The sequence below is a fragment of the Castanea sativa genome, chromosome 2 (genome assembly GCF_040712315.1).
Source record: "Castanea sativa cultivar Marrone di Chiusa Pesio chromosome 2, ASM4071231v1".
In the NCBI taxonomy this organism is placed as follows: Eukaryota; Viridiplantae; Streptophyta; class Magnoliopsida; order Fagales; family Fagaceae; genus Castanea; species Castanea sativa.
The window spans coordinates 12,779,872-12,798,918 of NC_134014.1; the positions used below are offsets into that span (position 1 = coordinate 12,779,872).

General features: G+C 38.8%; 1 protein-coding gene across 2 annotated transcripts; it reads right to left on the minus strand.

The window, feature by feature from the left end:
* Positions 1–13,293: 13,293 nt before the first annotated feature.
* LOC142626096 (protein high chlorophyll fluorescent 107) lies at positions 13,294–19,047 on the minus strand. Of its 2 annotated transcripts, XM_075799874.1 has the most exons (9): positions 18,441–19,041; positions 16,941–17,084; positions 15,941–16,009; positions 15,406–15,711; positions 15,231–15,290; positions 14,817–15,062; positions 14,512–14,622; positions 14,232–14,408; positions 13,294–13,903 (listed from the first exon to the last, which is right to left on the minus strand). In XM_075799874.1, exons 1-9 carry the CDS (start codon positions 18,987–18,989, stop codon positions 13,487–13,489), a joined length of 2,079 nt encoding a protein of 692 aa, XP_075655989.1. In that variant the 5' UTR covers positions 18,990–19,041; the 3' UTR covers positions 13,294–13,486. The 2 variants fall into 2 exon arrangements, with proteins under 2 accessions (XP_075655989.1, XP_075655990.1); XM_075799875.1 differs by lacking the exon at positions 15,941–16,009 and having other exon boundaries at positions 18,441–19,047.

The window sequence follows — 19,047 nt, forward strand, 5'->3', positions numbered from 1 at the left end:
TCTTCCTTGGCAAAGTTCGAGGATGGTAGTTCTGATATATTTCTTTTAGACTTAAGCACTATTACAATTATTAAATGTACAGTACTATTTTTTTCTCTCTCTCTAAATTCTCCCGTTCCCATGTAATGAGGGTTTCCTTCTTTATATTCACCCCACCACTTCATCTCAACCATCCATGTGTAGAACAAATTGCTGGCTTTGATACTTGTCCCATCAACACCTTTCTGAAATCTTCATGGGTAGCTGTAAGATTGAATATTACTATTCAGGTATCATCTCCACATTAATGTAGCCAGGGAGTTAGCTGCAGAGCATTTAATGCGGTGATAGTAGCTTTCTTTTAGATATTTCTCAGCTTTCCTTTGTCCTATTCTCTCCTGATGTTTGTCTTTACCAGTAGAATCGTCCAAAGTATTGCACTCGACGGCTAATCAATCCTTCTAACCTCTACTCTGCTAAGCTGATGAGGCATTTCTCCTCGGACTACCTTCCCAAACCCTCATGACCAAAATCCTTCCATAATTCACTAATTTGTACTTCTTCGCTAATATCTACTTGTCCTTGGACTACTAAATATCCTCGGACAAGGCCCACAGCCCAATATACATTCCTGGGCCTTTCACTCTTACAATAGCTCCTCGAAATTCTCTTCTTTTGTTCCTCGAAAAAAAGGAGGATTTCAATATTATAACAATTATTCTGCTCTTCTCTTACACCATCTCTGTCTATGCAGGTGTCTTTTCAACTGCCTAGAAGCACACTCTTGACGCTTCGGCATCCATAACGCACTTGCATTTAATTTCTGTGGCTTCATGTTCCTCACATTCTATGGTATGATGAAGATCCAACGGTTGAAGATTTTATGGGGACTTGGGCGGGAATTCTCCCGCTTGCTTTTCCCCTTCATACATATATTGCCTGAACACTTCATTTGCTTCACTTTTTGCACTCTCAAATCTCAAGAACTAGTCCGAGGAGCCCTTCTTCCCTTTTGTAAGTCGTTTTCAGTATATTTATTTTTTCTTCTCATCTTCTCTTCTATTTTTATTTATTTAGAGCCTTTTCTTCCTTAGCCCCCCGAACTTCACCTCGCCTTCCCACAACCCTCAACCTTTCTGGCACACGGGTAGATTCGCTTACCTAGTAGACACCCTAGAGGGTATAGAGAGCTTTAAAGCTCAATACCGAATCTCACTGCGGGTTTCCATTAGGTATTATAAACAAGGGGAATGACACACTATGAGGCAGGAGGGAGAAGTAGTAATCCCTATGATCGCCTTTATAGAGAGAGGGACGAGAATCCCCATGGGTAGAGTAATTAGGGATTACTTAATTGCTCACAAACTCTCCCCTACCCAGTGCGCCCCCAATATATTTAGAATTCTAGGTAGTGTAGATGCCCTCAATGAGAAGATGGGTGTGAGCCCCACCCATCATGACGTTAATTAGGTTTACAACCGTCATAAACTAATAGGGCAAGGGTATTACTTTAAAACCAGAGTTCCCGAGGTTAAGCTCACATTGTGTCTCCCTGAGTCCAACAAGGGTATGGATAAGGACTATCTAATCATTTCAGGGGAATGGTATGATGGGCTTCACTGTCCGACTAGAGAAGGGACACCAGGTGGGGTATTTAGGCCTAGGTTTATTATTCCAATAATACCCTTTTTTCTTACTAACATTTTCTTTGCTCACCCTTTCTATTCATACTCGTAATTTATTTTTTCTATTATATGCGCTGTTTTCTGACGATATTTTTGCTTTTGATGAATTTGCAGATAAGTACTCTGCTATCCTGAACCTTAGCCTTTTCAACAAGTCAGACTTGACAAAAATACTCAAGATTGAGATATTTGTTCACACAGACGGGCAATTAAGAGCAGGCCATCTCATCCTCGACTACAATCCCATCTCGTCTAACTTCCAAGCACCCAAGTACGTGATCAAAGCTAAAGATCGTCGCTTTCACTTGGGCGATGCCTTCCCAGCCAGCTATCAAAGAAGAAGAAGAAAAAGAAGAAGAAGTGGTCGAAGTCTTAGATTCCGAGGACGACTTTGAGGTCTTCAACCAGCCCTAATCCCCAGAAGTTCCAACTGGTGACTTCAGCCACCTTCCTCTATCCTAAGTAAGCCACACCCAGGAAGCTTCCATTGTCCTTGACACGATGGTGTTACAACGCAAGCCTAGGACAAGCCTTTGGGACCTGCTGGAGTCCCATGTAGGAGGCAATGTGCCTGAAAAGAAAATTCAAAACAAGCCTCCCACCCTTCTAAACATTTAGGCTCCCCAACTCGATCCTGCTGACAAGAAGAGGAAAAGGGACCAGAAAGGTAATGAGGTGATGGAGGAAGGGAAGGGCCTTCCTTCTAAGGAAGCAAAGCCTCAAAAGGGGTCCAAAGCAACTAAAAATGCTCATACAAGGTCCTCAGGTGAAGGATCCATGGTGGAGAGGGGGCATGACTGCCAAGTTAAGATGCCAACCTAGAACCCCCCCTTGGTGTTGGACAGAGCTCATCTTCCAACAAATGCTTCTATAAGGGACTTCCAGCACAAGAAGGCTGGGTATATGGCCGATGCCATGGAGCAAGCCCTTTTACTGCTCGGGGACATGGCCGATCTCAGGTCCATGAAGAGACATGAAGTGTTCCTCAGTCTTAAGAGGGACCTCGCCATGGTTATGATTGCTTTTTCTAACCATTGTGTTTTTTCTTTGAAAGACTGTTCAAGCTATACATAAGGACGAGAAGTTGGTGAATAGCTCCCATAGGAAGATGAAGGATGAGAACGGAGGCGCATTACAGATGTGGACGCCTTTAATGTAGCCAAGAAAAGGATTCAAAAGCTGAACAATAAACTAATCGAGGCTGACAGAGATAAGAAAAGCGCTGAGGTTGCCCTGCAAGGAGCTGAGAGGCAGGCGGAGAGTAAACGCAAACAGCTCCTCCATAACGAGGACCAGCTAACTGTAGCCAAAGAGCATATTGGAGTCTAAAAGAAAAAGCTGGAAGAGGCTGAGAAGGCCATAGACAAAGCTGAACAAGATGACTACGAAATGAGGGTAACAGAGACCGAGGAGGCACTTCTGGTTGAAGTCTCGGGGGTGTGTAGAACATATTATCTCCAAGTGTGGAATAAGGCATTCAACCAGGTTGGGGTTGAGGCATTCTCTACCCTTAGGAGAGCAGAGAATGTCTATTATCCCTCTACAATTCGAGCATCAGACCCTCCGAGCTCTAGGATTGAAGTTGCTTCCTAGGAGACAAATCCTAACCAGGGCAGTCCTGCTAAGGCCCTCCCTTCTTCCAACAGTCCTTCCAAAGAAGCAGGACAGTCTAAGATAGCTGAAAGGGAGAAAGATACAACTAAAGGGGTGGTCCCTGACGCCCCCAAGCCTCCAGCTGCGCCCAAGGACTCCTCTAAGGACAAGGAAACATCTCAGAGCCTGGAGATTATCCTAGCTACCCTTCCCGTGCCTACTAAGGAGGACTCCAAGGGCAAAGGTCTAGCCTCTACAGCTGCTGAAACTGCCAAGTCCACCAAGGCCCCAAGAAAAGACAACCCTCCGTTAAAGATCAAATAGGGCTTAGGCAAAAGTCTATAGACTTTTTTGTTTTCATGTAACTGTAATATTTATATCTTTAATGTTGTACTTCCTTTGCCCTTTTTCAAGGCTTTTTCTAATGATAAGTGTTAACTTTCTTTTATGCTTTATTATAATTGGGCAATGCCAAACCTAACTTTTGTCCTACTCTGTACTTAACCAATATAAGTATGATCTATAATCCCTTTCAATTCATGATATACTCTCATTCTAGACTTTAACAATTGCTTACTCAAGTAAATAATATAACTACCACTGTCTATGTAATCAATAACATAATAAGTTAAGTCTTTTAGACTTACAACCTTTAACAGAATGTACTCTTGACTTCAAAAACGTACCCTATACATCTGAAACAAGTAATTCACTTGACTATATGGGCTTTAGTCTTTTCTTTTCAACCTTAAATAATGGTAAACCAGGTACTTACTTACAACTTCACCTGCTCTTACACTTGGCAACATATCAAAATAGTGATTGGTGTTAATTTACTTATAGCATATGGTCCGAGGAACCAAACATGACTAATGTTTTGTTTAACATCTAGGGAGATGCTGAATAATGTTAATTTATCCAAGGTATATGGCCGAGAAGCCAAATATGACCAAGGTTTTGTTTAACACATGAATATTTGCTTTTAGGAGTATCAATTTACCAAGGTATGTGGTCTGAAAAGACAGACATGACCATGGTTCTGTTTAATACTTAAACAAATAATGAGGAGTACTAATTTACTCAAGGTATATGGTCCAAGGGACCAGGCATGACCGATGTTCTATTCAATACTCAAACAAGTAATCAAGAATATTAATTTACCCAAGGTATGTGGTCCAAGGATCCAGGCATGACCGATGTTCTGTTTAATATTCAAATAAGTAATGAGGAGTACTAATTTACCCAAGGTATATGGTCCGAGGGACCAGGCATGACCAAGGTTCTGTTCAATACTTAAACAAGTAATCAAGAATATTAATTTAGCTAAGGTATGTGGTTCGAGGAGCCAGGCATGACCGAGGTTCTGTTTAATATTTAAAAAAGTAATAAACATAACACATAATGTTAGAAATAAAAACATGGCAGAGCTGCTGTAAGCGCTCAATTGTACCTGGACCAAAAAACACACGTGGGCTCAGGCCCAATGAACCTTAAACAATGAAATTTGTAGAGTGTGAGCTTGCAATCTAGTTTAGTGATATTCGAAACTTGGTGAACAGGCTAAAATATTACTGTGCTTGCAAATAAAAGACAAACTGGGCAAAATAAACCTCCTCGGACGTGAGCCGAGGACAAATTATATATTCTTTTTCTTTTTCTTTCTCAAAGGGCACAATTCTTTATCTTCCTTCTTTCTTTCTTTGGCCTCTTTCCCCCTTAAATACTTCTTCTTCTTCCATCTTTATCCACGTGTCACACAAATCACCCTATTAGCCATCCGTCCCATCCACCCCCTCTGGGAGTCTTTAAATAACAGCAAGAAGGCTGACTTCTACTATTCAGAGGTCATTTCCCTATTAATGCGGCCAGGGAGGCAGGTGTAGGGTCTTTAATGTGGAGGTAGCAGCCTTTTCATAAGATATTTCCCTCTTATCGTTGCGTCTAGAGGGCGCCTAAGTCCTCCTTTTAACCAACGGTCTTTACGTAACCCTGCCTTGATTTTTCTGGCGAATCCCAGGGTCATCGCGGGTCTGTCCGAGGTGATATTCGTCCTCGGGCTCTCGACTCATGGGCCAAGTTACGGTTCTAAGGGACTTTTAGTCTAAACAAACTAACGCCCATCAACAAAGCCCAATGCCCAAACACTTGCTTAAGTCCTTTTAGTCCCCACAGCTGCCTTTCATTAATAATAGAACCTTTGCTAGTTATTTACATTTCAAAGACGTGGTATGACATTTTCATCTAAATCTTCTAGGAAATAAGCATTTATACCAGCTATCGAGGTGATACGGTATGACCCTTCCCAATTGGGCCCTAACTTTCCCTATGCTGGGTTTTTTGTAGTACCCATAACTTTTCTTAATACCAAGTCTCTTAGGGCCAAGGGCCTTTCCCTCACCCTCATATCATATCCTTGCTTGAGCTTTTGCTGATAAGACGCCAACTGAACCATGGTAGTTTCTCTTCGCTCTTCAATTAGATCCAGACTCTTCTCTAATAGGTTATCGTTGTTGTTTGGAGTGAACAAGCTTGTCCTTAGCATTGGAAACACAGTCTCTAGAAGGATCACAGCCTCAGACTCATAAGTCATTGAAAATGGTATTTCTCTCGTTGACCGATGAGGGGTAGTTCGATATGTCCAAAGGACATGTGGTAACTCTTCCACCCATTTACCCTTTGCATCATCCAACCTCTTCTTAAGCCCATTCACTATAACTTTATTAACAGCCTCAGCTTGCCCATTCCCCTGTGGATAGGCTGGAGTTGAATATCTGTTCCTAATGCCCAAATTACAGTAGTACCTTCTGAAAGCTTTACTATTAAATTGAAGCCCATTGTTCGAGATGAAGGTGTGAAAAATCTCAAACCAAGTAACAATATTTTTCCACACAAATATTTTTGCATCCATATCTCTAATATTAGCCAGTGGCTCTGCTTCAACTCACTTGGTAAAGTAATCAATGCCAACCAGAAGCCATCTTTTATTTCCTGCTGCCTTAGGGAATGACTCTACAATATCCAAGCCTCATTAAGCAAAATGCTAGGGACTAGATAGAGGATTAAGGACACCCCCTGGCAGATGAATCTGGGCCCTCTCTTTTCTTATCTCAGTAGGCTTACATAAATCCTTAACCAGGATAACCCGAGGAAAACTCTGCACCGAGGAAGTTGCGAGAGTGGCAAGAGAGTCAGCATGCGGCTTCTAGGGATTTGCTGTAAAGTGAAGGATTCAAGTCCTAATTGCAAGTATCTAACCTAGTTCAAATATTCCTGTATTCTCAAATCCCTAGCCTCCAACTTTCCCTTCACTTGGCCTACAACCAATCTTGAATCTGAGAATAGCTTCATTGCTCTTCCTCCCATTTTCTGAATCATAGCCATCCCTACCAACAAAGTTTCATACTCAGCCTCATTATTTGTGGTCGACAAACCCAACCTCAAGGATTTCTCAATAGTGATCCCTTCAAGAGATATCACAACTAGCCCCACTCCAGATCCTCTTTGATTAACTGCACCATTAACGTATACCCTCCAAGATAGAGGTCCTTGCAGGGAAACCATCCCAATTGATTTTCCATCCATGCTCTGTTTTTCCTTGTCCTCTTTTAGTGGAGACTCAGTAAACTCGGCTACCAAATTTGCAAGAACTTGGCCTTTAACAGAGGTACGAGGCATATACTTAATATCAAAAGCCCCTAGGAGTGTTCCCCCTTTTGCAATTCTCCCGGTGTAATTAGCTTTCCGTAATAGTGATTGAAGAGGAAGTTGGTTTAGAACCACAACTATGTGAGCTTAGAAGTAATGAGGAAGCTTCCGTGTAGCATGCACCACTGCCAAGATGACCTTCTCCAAAGGTAGATAACGAACTTCTGCTTCATGAAACGATTTGCTCACATAATAAACTAGTCTCTGCACTCCATTATCAACTTGTATCAGTACTAAGCTTACCGCATGAGAGGCTACAGCAATGTAAGCAAATAGAACCTCCTCCTCCTCCTCGAGCTTGGACATAATGAGTGGCCTAAAAAGATACTCTTTCAGCTACTGGAAGGCCAGGGCACACTCCTTGGTCCATTCAAATCCCTTCCACTTATGCAACAATCGGAAGAAAGGCCTACACCTGTCTGCTAATCGAGAGATGAATCGATTTAGAGCAGCAGTCATTCCTGTTAACTTCTGGACTTCTTTGGGATTCCGAGGAGGTTGCAAATTTTTAATTGCCCTAATCTGGCCAGGGCTGACCTCAATTCCACGGTGAGTGACCATATAACCCAAAACTTTGCCTGAGCTAATGCCAAAAGAACATTTAGAAGCTTTAAGGCGTAGTTTGTGCTTTCTCAGTATTTCAAAAATATTCCCGAGGTCATTCACATGCTCAGACTCGACCTTGCTCTTCACCACCATATCATCTATGTAGATTTCAATGTTTTTGCCAAGTTGAGGCTTAAACATCCTAGTCATCATCCTCTAATAGGTAGACCTTGCATTTTTCAACTTAAAAGGCATCACTCTATAGTGATAGTTTCCCATAGGCGTAACAAAAGCTGTCTTCTCCTGATCGTCCAAAGCTAACAGTATTTAATGGTACCCTTGAAAGCCATCTAGAAAACTTATTCGAGGATGGCTTATAGTTGCGTCCACTAACTGATCTATTCGAGGCAAGGGGAAGAGGTCATTTAGGCAAGCTTTATTTAAATCTGTGAAGACTATGCATACCCGCCACTTCCCATTTTTCTTCTTCACCACCATTATATTGGCTAGCCACTCCGGGTAAAACACCTCTTTTATAGCCGCTACCCGCTTAAGCTTAACCACCTCCTCCTTGACAGCATTAAAATACTTCTTAGATGAGCGTTGAGGTGGTTACTTTTTGGGAATGACAAATAGATTGACATTTAAGTGGTGACAAATAGAACTTGGGTCCACCCCAGGAGCCTCATAAGTGCTTTATGAAAACAATTCAACATTCTTTCTAAGAAACATAATCAACTCCTCCTTCTCCCGAGGGGGTAATTGAATTCCTACCTAGAAAAACTTCTCCTCATCCAACTTCTTCTCGTCATCATCAATGATAATTTTCTCTAAATCCTCTTACTTTTCCCCTTCTACGGTTGCTTTCGAGGACAATACTACTTTTCTTAATTGCTACAAACTCTTCTCTAGAGGGGCCAAGGACTCTCCTCCAGTCTGATGCCTAATAGCGATTAATAAACACTTCCTGGCCGTAGACTGACTCCCAATTAACTCCTTGACTTGGTCCCCTGATGGATACTTTACCTTTAAATGCAAGGTGGAAGAAATAGCCCTCAAGACATGGAGCCAAGGTTTTGCCATAATAGCAGTGTAGGGGGAATATGCATCTACCACAATGAAATCCATCTCTACCACTTCTGATCCTGCCTGAATAGGTAACTTGATTTGGTCCTTTGGGATAATTGTTTTCCCATCAAAGCCCACTAAAGGGGAATCATAGCAGGTTAAGTCCTCCACGTTTAGTTTCAGTCCCTTATACAGATCAGGGTACATGATCTCTACACCGCTACCTTGATCTACCAAAACCCTCTTCACATCATACCCTCCAATCCTGAGGGTAACCACTAGGGCATCATCGTGTGGTTGCAAGGTTCCAACTTTATCCTCATTAGAAAAGCTTAAAGCTGGTCAGAACTCCATTCTACCCTTCTTCGGATTAGGAGACAAGTTTTTGGCAAGTGGCCGAGTTATAGACATCACCTTGGATGGCTGACCAGTCCTTTTTGGAGCAGCAAGAATGACATTGATTGTACCTAAAGGTGGTCTTGTAGAAGCATCTCTTTGAGCTCCCGACCTTGCTTAACTACCCTGTCCGTTGGGTTGATACAGGAATTTTTTTAACTTCCGAATCTTAACCAATTGCTCCAAATGACTCCACAACGTCTTGCAATCTTCTGTAGTATGCCCCTACTTTTGGTGGTATTAACAATGAAGGTTTTGATTGCGCTTCATGGGGTCTCTCCCCATTTTATTTGGCCATTTAAAATATGACTCCTTCTTATTTTTTTCTAAAATTTGATGCACAGGCTCTCAGAACACAATGCTAACCACCTGAGCAGCAGTAAATCTAGAATGCCCAGCAAAATCTCTTCGAGGTCAGTTGTTATTGTATCTATCCGACCTAAAATCTCTTCTATCCTAAGGGACCACTTTAGCCTTCCCTTTCTTTTGTTGTTGGTCCTCCTTGACCGTTTATACTCATCAATACTGTCCATGAGCTGACGCATGCTCCTAACAGGCTTCCTTGTCAAAGATTTTCTCAAATCATGCTCAGCGGGTAGGCCAACCTTAAAAGTCCTTATAGCTACATCGTCAAAATTTCCATCTATCTCATTAAACATCTACCAGTATCTGTTAGAGTACATTTTCAGAGGTTCCCCCTCTCGCATGGTCATGGACAATAGGGAGTCCAAGGGATGAGGAACCCTACTGCAAGTAATGAAAAGAGCCATGAATGTCCTAGTAAGCCCCTTAAAGGAGTTCATAGAACCTTCCTTTAGACCATCAAACCACCTCATTGCTACAGGCTCTAAACTAGATGGGAACATCTTGCACATCAAGGTCTCATTCTTTGAGTGAACAACCATTCTTTGGTTGAAGTGGCTAACATGCTCGACAGGATCCGTTCTGCCATTATATAGGGTAAATGTTGGTTGTGTAAACCATCGAGGAAGTTTCCCTCTCTCAATCCTTCGCGTAAAAGGTGATTTAGAAATCTAGGACAAGGCGCGGCTCATAGCATCGTTTCCTAAGCCTCCGCGAGATGGGCTTCTACTTCTCGGCCTATAATGGAGCTCCTCATTGAGGACTCTCGTTCCCATGTAATGAGGATTTTTTTCTTTATATTCACCCTTATCACTTTATCTCAACTCTCCACGTGTAGACCAGATTGCTGGCTTTGATACTTGTCCCATCAACACCATCCTGAAGTCTTCATGGGTAATTGTAAGGCTGAATATTACTATTCAGGTATTACATCCACATTAATGCGGCCAGAGAGTTAGGTGTAGAGCATTTGATGTTTGTCTTTACTAGTAGAATCGTCCGAAGTATTGCTCTCGACTGCAGATCAACCCTTTTGACCTCTAATTTGCTAAGCCGATGAGGCATTTCTCCTCGGACTACCTTCCCAAACCCTCATGACCAGAATCCTTCCATAATTCACTGATTTGTACTTCTTCGCTAACATTTACTTGTCCTCGAACTAGTAAATATCCTCGGAAAAGACCCATGACGTAATATACATTCTTGAGTCTTTCATCCCTACAATGAGTATATGTAACATTACGTTATTTACAATTATCAATAATATTGAGCTATTTATATATATTTAAATTTATAGTATTTAATCAGAATAATGAAACAGATCCATTTCAAATGGGGATGAACATTTTTCTTAGAAGTGTCAATGTAAACTTTTTTACCCTTGACAAGCTTGTCCTGATAAACGTGCATTTCATTTCATGTATCTAACACAAATTTCACATTTGTTAATTCATATACTAATTGCAAAGTAAGGAGTGATTCAAATCTAAAGCACTTAAGTCCTTTTTAAGTGATCGAAAAATAGTAAATTGATGTAATAACATACTATGGAATTACTTTTTTTTTTTTTTTTTCATTCTTGTGCAAATTCAATAGGTATTCTAGATAACATAGCTAAGCACAATAATCATCACAAATTGAAAATTCAACAACTTATAATCAAAATACCGAACTTAAATAGAAAACCCTCAAGTTAGAAGGAAAAACCACAAGTCTAGTCAAATAAAATCCTCCGTTTACAAAAATTAATATTACCACAATATTTTAGAAAATAAATGTTAGAAACTTCCCCCCTCCTAACACGCACACACACACACGTGTGCGCGCACCAACGAAGTTAACACCGTACCGGAGGCTGTACTCGTTTGGCCAGCGGTACAATATATTTCGGGTACAGGTCAATACCGGTGTATCGCTTTGGGTTTACTGCTATTTTATATATTATACACACACACACGCACACAAAAAAATCTCTAGAACCATGTTTACAAGATTATCCACTATTCTTCTGCCCCAAGAAGCATAGGAATTACAACACAAATGAACAACTTTGCCGAGGCAATTCATCATTAGAGAAAAGTTATAGATGCATGACAAGTATAAATTGGTCTCATTTTTCTTTAGTGGAATTAAATAAACATAATGTTGAAATTGCATTTCGTTATGAACCTGTAAAATTTGTCTCTCAAAGGAAAGAAAGATCCCCCCTTATAACAAATGAAAGTAAGCCAAAATTAATTTTAAAAAAAAACTCAGAAATAAATTTTAGAGTATAGAAACTAAAAAAAAAAAAAAAAGCAACAAAATTGAAAAAGAAAATAAATAAATCTATGTTTTGCATCAAGAAATTCTGAAGAATGACCGGACGGAACAATTGCAAGATACTCGTATAAAAATGCTAATTTCTAAAACCTTATGCAAAACTTATATCATACAATGGAAACGATTTTCAAATTTGATTAAGGCAAAATTTTACCTGGGAGTGAGAAGCCGAGACCTGAGATAGAGAATGAGAAGTCGAGACATAGCAGAGTGAGAAGCGACATAGCAGAGTAGAGTGAGAGACAGAGAAGCCGAGAGATGAGAGACACAGAGCAGTTGAGATAGAGTGTGAGAGAAAGAAAGAAAAAAAGAAAGAAAGAGGGCTATGCGGTTGGGACTTAGGGTTAGAATTAGGTTTAGCACAATTACCATATTGCCCTTGAAAATTTGTCAAAATTACAAAAAAAAAAAAAAAAAAAAAAAAGTGGCTTGGAATGTTTCGGCCTGATAAGGCTGGTACGCGCCTGGAACAATCGGTATATTTTTTGGTACGAAATAGAGGGGTACCCATACCGGTGCACTGGCCGATACGATATTTACTGACTGGTACGATACGGTATCATCTGCTTCACTGGTGCACACACACACACACATATATGTCTATCTCACAACGAATACTAAATGAAGGCTCCATTTAGTTGAAATGATAGAAAATATTTTAGTTTTCTCTCATATGTGTTTGGTACAAAGGATAGAAAAATAAAAGATAGAAAATGTGAATTGAATAAATTTATTATTATACTATTATTACATTAGGAGATTATATATTTTAAAAAAACTATAAATAAGAGAGACAAAATAATAAATTCTATTTAAGAATAATTTTCTCTCCATATTTTCCTTCCAATTTAGAAACGTGATTTTTTATAGATCCGGATAGAAAACTTCACCCACCCCATTTTTCATTCTCCATCTTTTCCACCTTAGCAACGTGGGACAAAGTTCATGGGACCCTTCAAAGGATATTCATTTTTGTTTTCTTTTATTAAGTAAAGGAGAAAAAAAAAAAAAAGATGTAAATGAAAGCCTATAAGGTGTAAGTCCCAAACCTACCTTTAAAATAGTACTCTTAACTCCCAAGGTAACTTGGGTACTTACCAAGCGAACATCCAACTCCTTCTCTAGCAATGTGAAAGGAAAACAAAATACAAAATCACAAATAAAATGGATTAGAAAGAAAGACATCTCAAGGATCATTACTAGGACTATGTGCATATCTAAAATTACAATAATGGGCTTGGGCTTTTAATGTATTCTCAAATTCCATAACTACCCCCAATAATTGTCACAACTCACAACGGTCTCATGGGCTTGAACTCAATTAGTGAATTAATCAAAGTCTCATCCTATCATGAGTGTGTGTGGGGTTGGGGAGACCATAATGCTGAATTAGCCAGGTCCAATGGGGAAGCTATTATGTAAGAAAATGTTATGTAATAAAGGTTGGAAATGAACTCTTTCAAATTATTTGTTTCAATCGAGATGTTAGTTCCATCTGAGAATGTAACCTTTGTGCCATGGAAGGCACATGTCCAACACTGGGAATGTGCTGCGACCAACTTTGTAACTTTGACTTAATATTGTAGCAATTAATCTATGCGGGTGTACATACATGTGAAAGAAGAAAGCAATGAACTCGGTAAAAATTCGTTTTTGATCTTTTATAAGTATTTCATGTTATGGTACAACAACAGAAAATATACACAATGAACAAGGGACATATGCTAACATACATTTTGATTGTAGGCCACGGATTCTATGTAACTTTCTTGGAAGTTCCTGTTTAACAATGGACATGCTTCTTCTATTTGAAACAAACAGGAGTGTATTTACTTAGCCAAATGGAATTTGTTAAAACTAGGCTGGGGAAATATTGTAGTAGTTCTGTTTTCTGATCTCCATACTCTTCTAGTAGGTCTAGTTTTGTTAGTCACAAAAGACTTAGATGACTCCATCTGAACCTCCAGCTTGGATGGGTCTAGTGACAACTTTTCACTGATGAAAGCATCCAAATCCATTCCAGTTCCACTTTCATTGTCTTTGCTATCTAAGGAGACAGCAGAGGGGCTTACTGACTCCTTATCAGTGCTATTTCCATTAATTTCTGGTATATTTTCCATAGAATCCTTTACCTTGTTGAATGACTCCTGGTCCAACTTCAAGAGTCTCTTTATGCTATCAATCGCTGGGTCAATGATATCTAAGAATCCCATAACCCATGAAGCATCATCCACAACTTCTGTACGCTGTTGCATACAAACAAAATTAACTTAGTCTTAAGTGAGAAACCTTCACATAAGAAAATTTTCATAAAAAGCTTAACCTTACTACTATATTTATCTCCTTTTCTAGGACAGCAGAAATTAGGATAGATAAATTACTGATTGCATCTTAGCACAACAATATAGAAAACATTTCAGGGTTTCTTCAACAACAGTTTTCAACTTATCATATAGCAAAACTGTAGATGATTAAGAATTGGAGTTATTAGATGAAAAAAAAAGGTCACTTGAAGGTGAGTTCTTATAGTAGGAAATTACATATTTTATCACAAGATGAAATGTAATCACTGACCTGCTGAAAATAGAGGTTTCGAATTTCCTCAGCACGCACAGAATTGCCTTGTTTTTCCTCCAATGATGCCCACGTCATCCATGTTATATAACTCTGTGAATTTATATTTAGTGAGGACCTAAATAATCTTCGGGCTGCTGATAAATTCCCAACTTTCTGTTCTAGAACACCCCAAGCCTGCAATGTAACCATAGAGCATGCTCAATAAGCTGAAAGGAAGATTAAGTTGCCACAACATCAATCTCTTATCTCCAGATGCATCACAAGATTTTTTCGTTACCTGAAGACATCGAGCGGCACTTTCACTAGTTGAGTTAATTGACAGTGCTCTTTGGTATAATTCCCTTGCCTTCTCTATGTTTCGTTCTTTCCATTCCATCCATCCCCAAGCCTAAAATGCCCAAATTTTGTCACTTAATCAGCTTTGCAAAGGTTCAAGAAATTATGAATGCAATTTTATGCATAAAAAGTATTACATGGTACAGAGAAAAAAAAGAATGATATTTTTTATTGGTTGTTCATTTGGTTTCTCTGGATTACAAATTTTGATGTTTCCTTCAAAGCCATTTTAGTGGAAATACTCACAATCCATACTGGTTGGTGCCTAGGATCCAATTCAGATGCTCTCCTGAACAGCACTCGAGCAATATTTGCAGATGAGTATTTATATTCTAATAAAGCAAGAGATTGAAGGAGGACAGGATCCCTTGGATTAAGTGCATGGCCAATCTTCAATAGTTTTTTCCCCTTGTTGATATTTCCCATATTAGCTTCAAACACTCCCCAAACATGCCATGCAAACCTATTCTTTGGACTTGCCTGGACTGCTTTCTACATATTTAAATAGCACCAACCATTACAGTCATTACAATAGAAATCAATAACACTGGACTGCGGAAAAGGAATCAGATCAAAAATCATACATTGTTTTCTGGCTTGCCATTAGCTACTAGGAAAAGAAAGTGATGGTAAATGCAAATGGTAACAAGAAGAAATCACCTCAAATAGCTGCCTAGCAGCATGGTTGTTTTCCTGTTGAATCTCCAATTGTGCCCATGCCTTTGTCACAATATTTAATTGATACATAAAAAATTACTTCAGTAAACGCACAACCAATGGCACTAAAAGTTAATTCAACTCACAAAAACCTATGTTTTGGACAATCAAGACTTACAAGCCAACTGGCACAGCTTTTGGGGTTATACTTAGTGGCCTGCCTGAACAAATACCGAGCCTGCTCATAACGATTTGCTTTAGCTTCCAACATTGCAAGTGTTTGGTATATGTACTCATTTCCACCACAAAATTTTAAACCTTTAGCCAGCAGTTGCCTTGCTTTCTTAATATTTCCTTGTTTTAGCTCTAGAACTGCCCAACCATGCCAGGCAGCAATGTGTCTTTTATTGGCAACAGTCGCTGCATCAAATAACTCTCTTGCTCTCCTTATATTTCCCATCTTGTTTTCCAAAACTGCCCAACACTGCTCCAAGAGAACATGTACTTATTAACTTCAACAAAACAAAATACAATGTAAAAGACAATATATTTAAAGAATCAATTCAACTGAATCTATCCCTGATAGGCAATGTAGTTTCTCAGATACCATATTAACAAAATGACTTCCTGTAGAATGCTGCATCGGTGTCCCTGATCCATGATATATGCCAGAATTGACAATATTTAAAATTATTCCATGAAGATAGACATACTAGGGAGTAGGGATCCAGTACCCACCATTGTAATGTGCTAATGGAGCATAACTGTGAATGAGGTGAACCCTGAGCTACAAACAAAACTAAAATATGAGTGTTACCAGCTAGGAAAGTGAAAGTTCTCCAATTATCTACTTTAGAAAATTTAGAGATCATTCAGTAATCAATGAATTGGTTCTCCCAAATGCAAATTCAACCAGGCATGAAATCTAATCAATCTATGAAAGTGCTCATATTACTCTCAAGAACTAGATGGCAAATTGAGCCAAGAAACTAGTGTGTTTGGCCAATTTATTTGCTCAAATGTGAGACAAATAATGACTTTAACAAATAAGCTGACTTATTTACATTAACTCTCAACTCGTCTTCAGTTTCAACTTTCAAGTCAATGTAATCAAGGACTCCCAACCATAGTTTTATAAACCAAACTGGGTTGGCCAGTCGAACCTATTCAACTGGGAACTAGCACCAATCTGATAAAAACCCCTAAACCGGCCAAAACCAGCACCGAGAAAAAAATGGTTTATTGACAGTACCGGTTTTTAAAACCATGCTCCCAACATCATAACAAAGTCTGAATTAGAACAAGCTTTGTTATAGATAGGCTTCCCAATCCACTAATGTTCGAAGAACTACTTCAAAGTTATAATTCTCATATACCGTGGCTCTAAAGTTGGAGCCTGGAGGGTTCTAGAAGCTCCCAACAATCGATCATGTCAATCTCCTCAACAAAGAGGGTTTTTTTTTTTTGGGATCGGTAAAATAAAAACATAATTCATCAATAATAATAATGAAACTAGAAATGAATGACATTGAAAACTGACCAACCTTTGATACAATGCTAAATTATCCAATCCAAAAGCTTAAGTTAGTAAGTGAAGAAAACCAACAAAGACATATACCCGTAAATCTAAGCAAACACCAAACTTTCAACCAATATGGGAATTCCATAGCATATTTCACAAAAATGACATCATTTTGAGGATAAAAAAGTAACCTGCCAAATGTAGGGATTTTCTCCTTGAGTAGCCTGGCAACCTTTCTCATACACAGCTCTAGCTTCTGCCACTTTCGATTGCTTACCCAATATCTTCCCCAAGGCTACATATGCCCGCCCATCTTCTGGCCAATAATATATACACTTTGAAACAAATTCACAATGAACCCGCTGTCAGCAACACCACCAAAGTCCCAAAAAGACTTAAAATTACAAACAAACGTACATACAAAATAAATTTTGATGGGAATATAAATGTGAGAGAATGCCAAATTTAAAACTTTTTTTATTTTTATTTTTATATACAATATATAATTTATACTCTAACTTAATCTAAGTGTATATGTGTGTAAAACTCCCTTTTGAAAACTTGAACCCCAACCCTTGCTCTTCATATCCCTCATACCCCACAAGCACTTATACTTATAAAGTAACCATCGTACTAAGGGTGTGTGGTAAAATTAATTACAATCATCTACCCTAAACTATAGGAGTATTTACAATATAAATTCTAAACTTCAAAATTTTGTAATCAAAACCTTAATTTTTTGTTGTTGAAAATACTAAGTATTTTAATACACAAGGGGAGAGGGGAGAAGGTTTTAAAGTTAGTATAAATTAATAGTTGGTGGGCCTAAACTATAAAACTATTTTTGAAACAACGGTAGAGATGGAGAATGAGAAGAAGAGAGTAGAGGGGAAGGTGGCTGAAATCGAAATATACTAAAATTTGGAATATTATGGTTACTTGCACATCTCGTCTCCCCCATACGAGCATTTACAATGTGTAATACTAATTTGGATGATGGGTGAATAGCGCAACTAATTTTTGAATTACAATGTGATTATAGAGTTTTGAAATTTAGTATGCACACTATACGTGGTACCCATACAATTGACAGTTTCTTTTTTAGTTTGTAAACCCGTACAAGGATGTGAAACTATTCAAAAGCTCCAATGTTATTGCGCATTCCTCTCATATATAAATGAGAACTCGAGACATGTAAATATGTAATACATTGGGTGTACAAAATAATTTCTCATATAAAATGAACCATATTAACAATCATATTAATTAATTATTATTCTACACTCATGCAATATGCATGATTAAAATTGATACGGAGAATACTACAAATTTTACTATATGTTCCTTACAAACTTATCTACAATCTATCATTAAAAAAAAAAAAAATCATACATTTATTTATTAGGTGGGTGGGCCAGGTGGCACCAATAGCATCCATTGCAATTTACCACGTATCGATTGTAAGTTAAGCATTCTCTCTATAAATAAGCATCCCCGATCAGTATCAATATATCTAATAAAAAAAATATATAAGTCTTGAAATTAATTAAAAACAGTTATATTGTTAATGCCAAAGACAAAAACCAAAATGCTATGCAAAAATTAAGAGAGTAAAAATAAGAAAAATTATATAACACTCTTGGATTAGCCATTCCATTTACGTAAGAATAATCACTCAAAAAGTATCAAACCTTTTGAAGCATTTCCTCGGCTTCTTGATAGCGAAAACCCCTGGACAAAACCTTAGCTCTATAAAGCGCCAAGTCCAAGTTCACCGTAAGCGGCTTCTCCGTGGAGCCAAACCGTTCCAGTACTCTCTCCTCCGGCTCGAAAATCGGCATCTTCTTCGCCAACTCCGTGAGTCCCACATCGATATCCGAAACGTCTTCGTCATTTTCTTCTGCTATAACTTCAACTCCGCCTCCTTCACGGGAAAACTGATCCGCTGTCATCACAGGCCTGCGAACCACGAGCTCTTTCTCTTTCGACACGACGTCGTCGTTTTGTGTGAGTTGTTCTAAAACTGGTGCGGTGGCCAAAGTGGAGTCTTTGGAAGAACATGATGAAGTTAAAGTGGTAGTGGTAGTAGTAGTATTGAGATAAGAGGAGGAGTGGAGGGGTATAATGGGGATTTTGAAGGAGAATTTAGAGAGCGTGTTTGAGTTTTGAGTGGGAGAGAAGAGAGTGAAGTTGGAGTTTGATGAAGAAGCAGAAGAAGATGAAGATGGAAAAAATGGCATTCTTTTTTTTCTTTTTTCTTTTTTAATTGATTAAACTGTATGACAGTATTATCAGTTC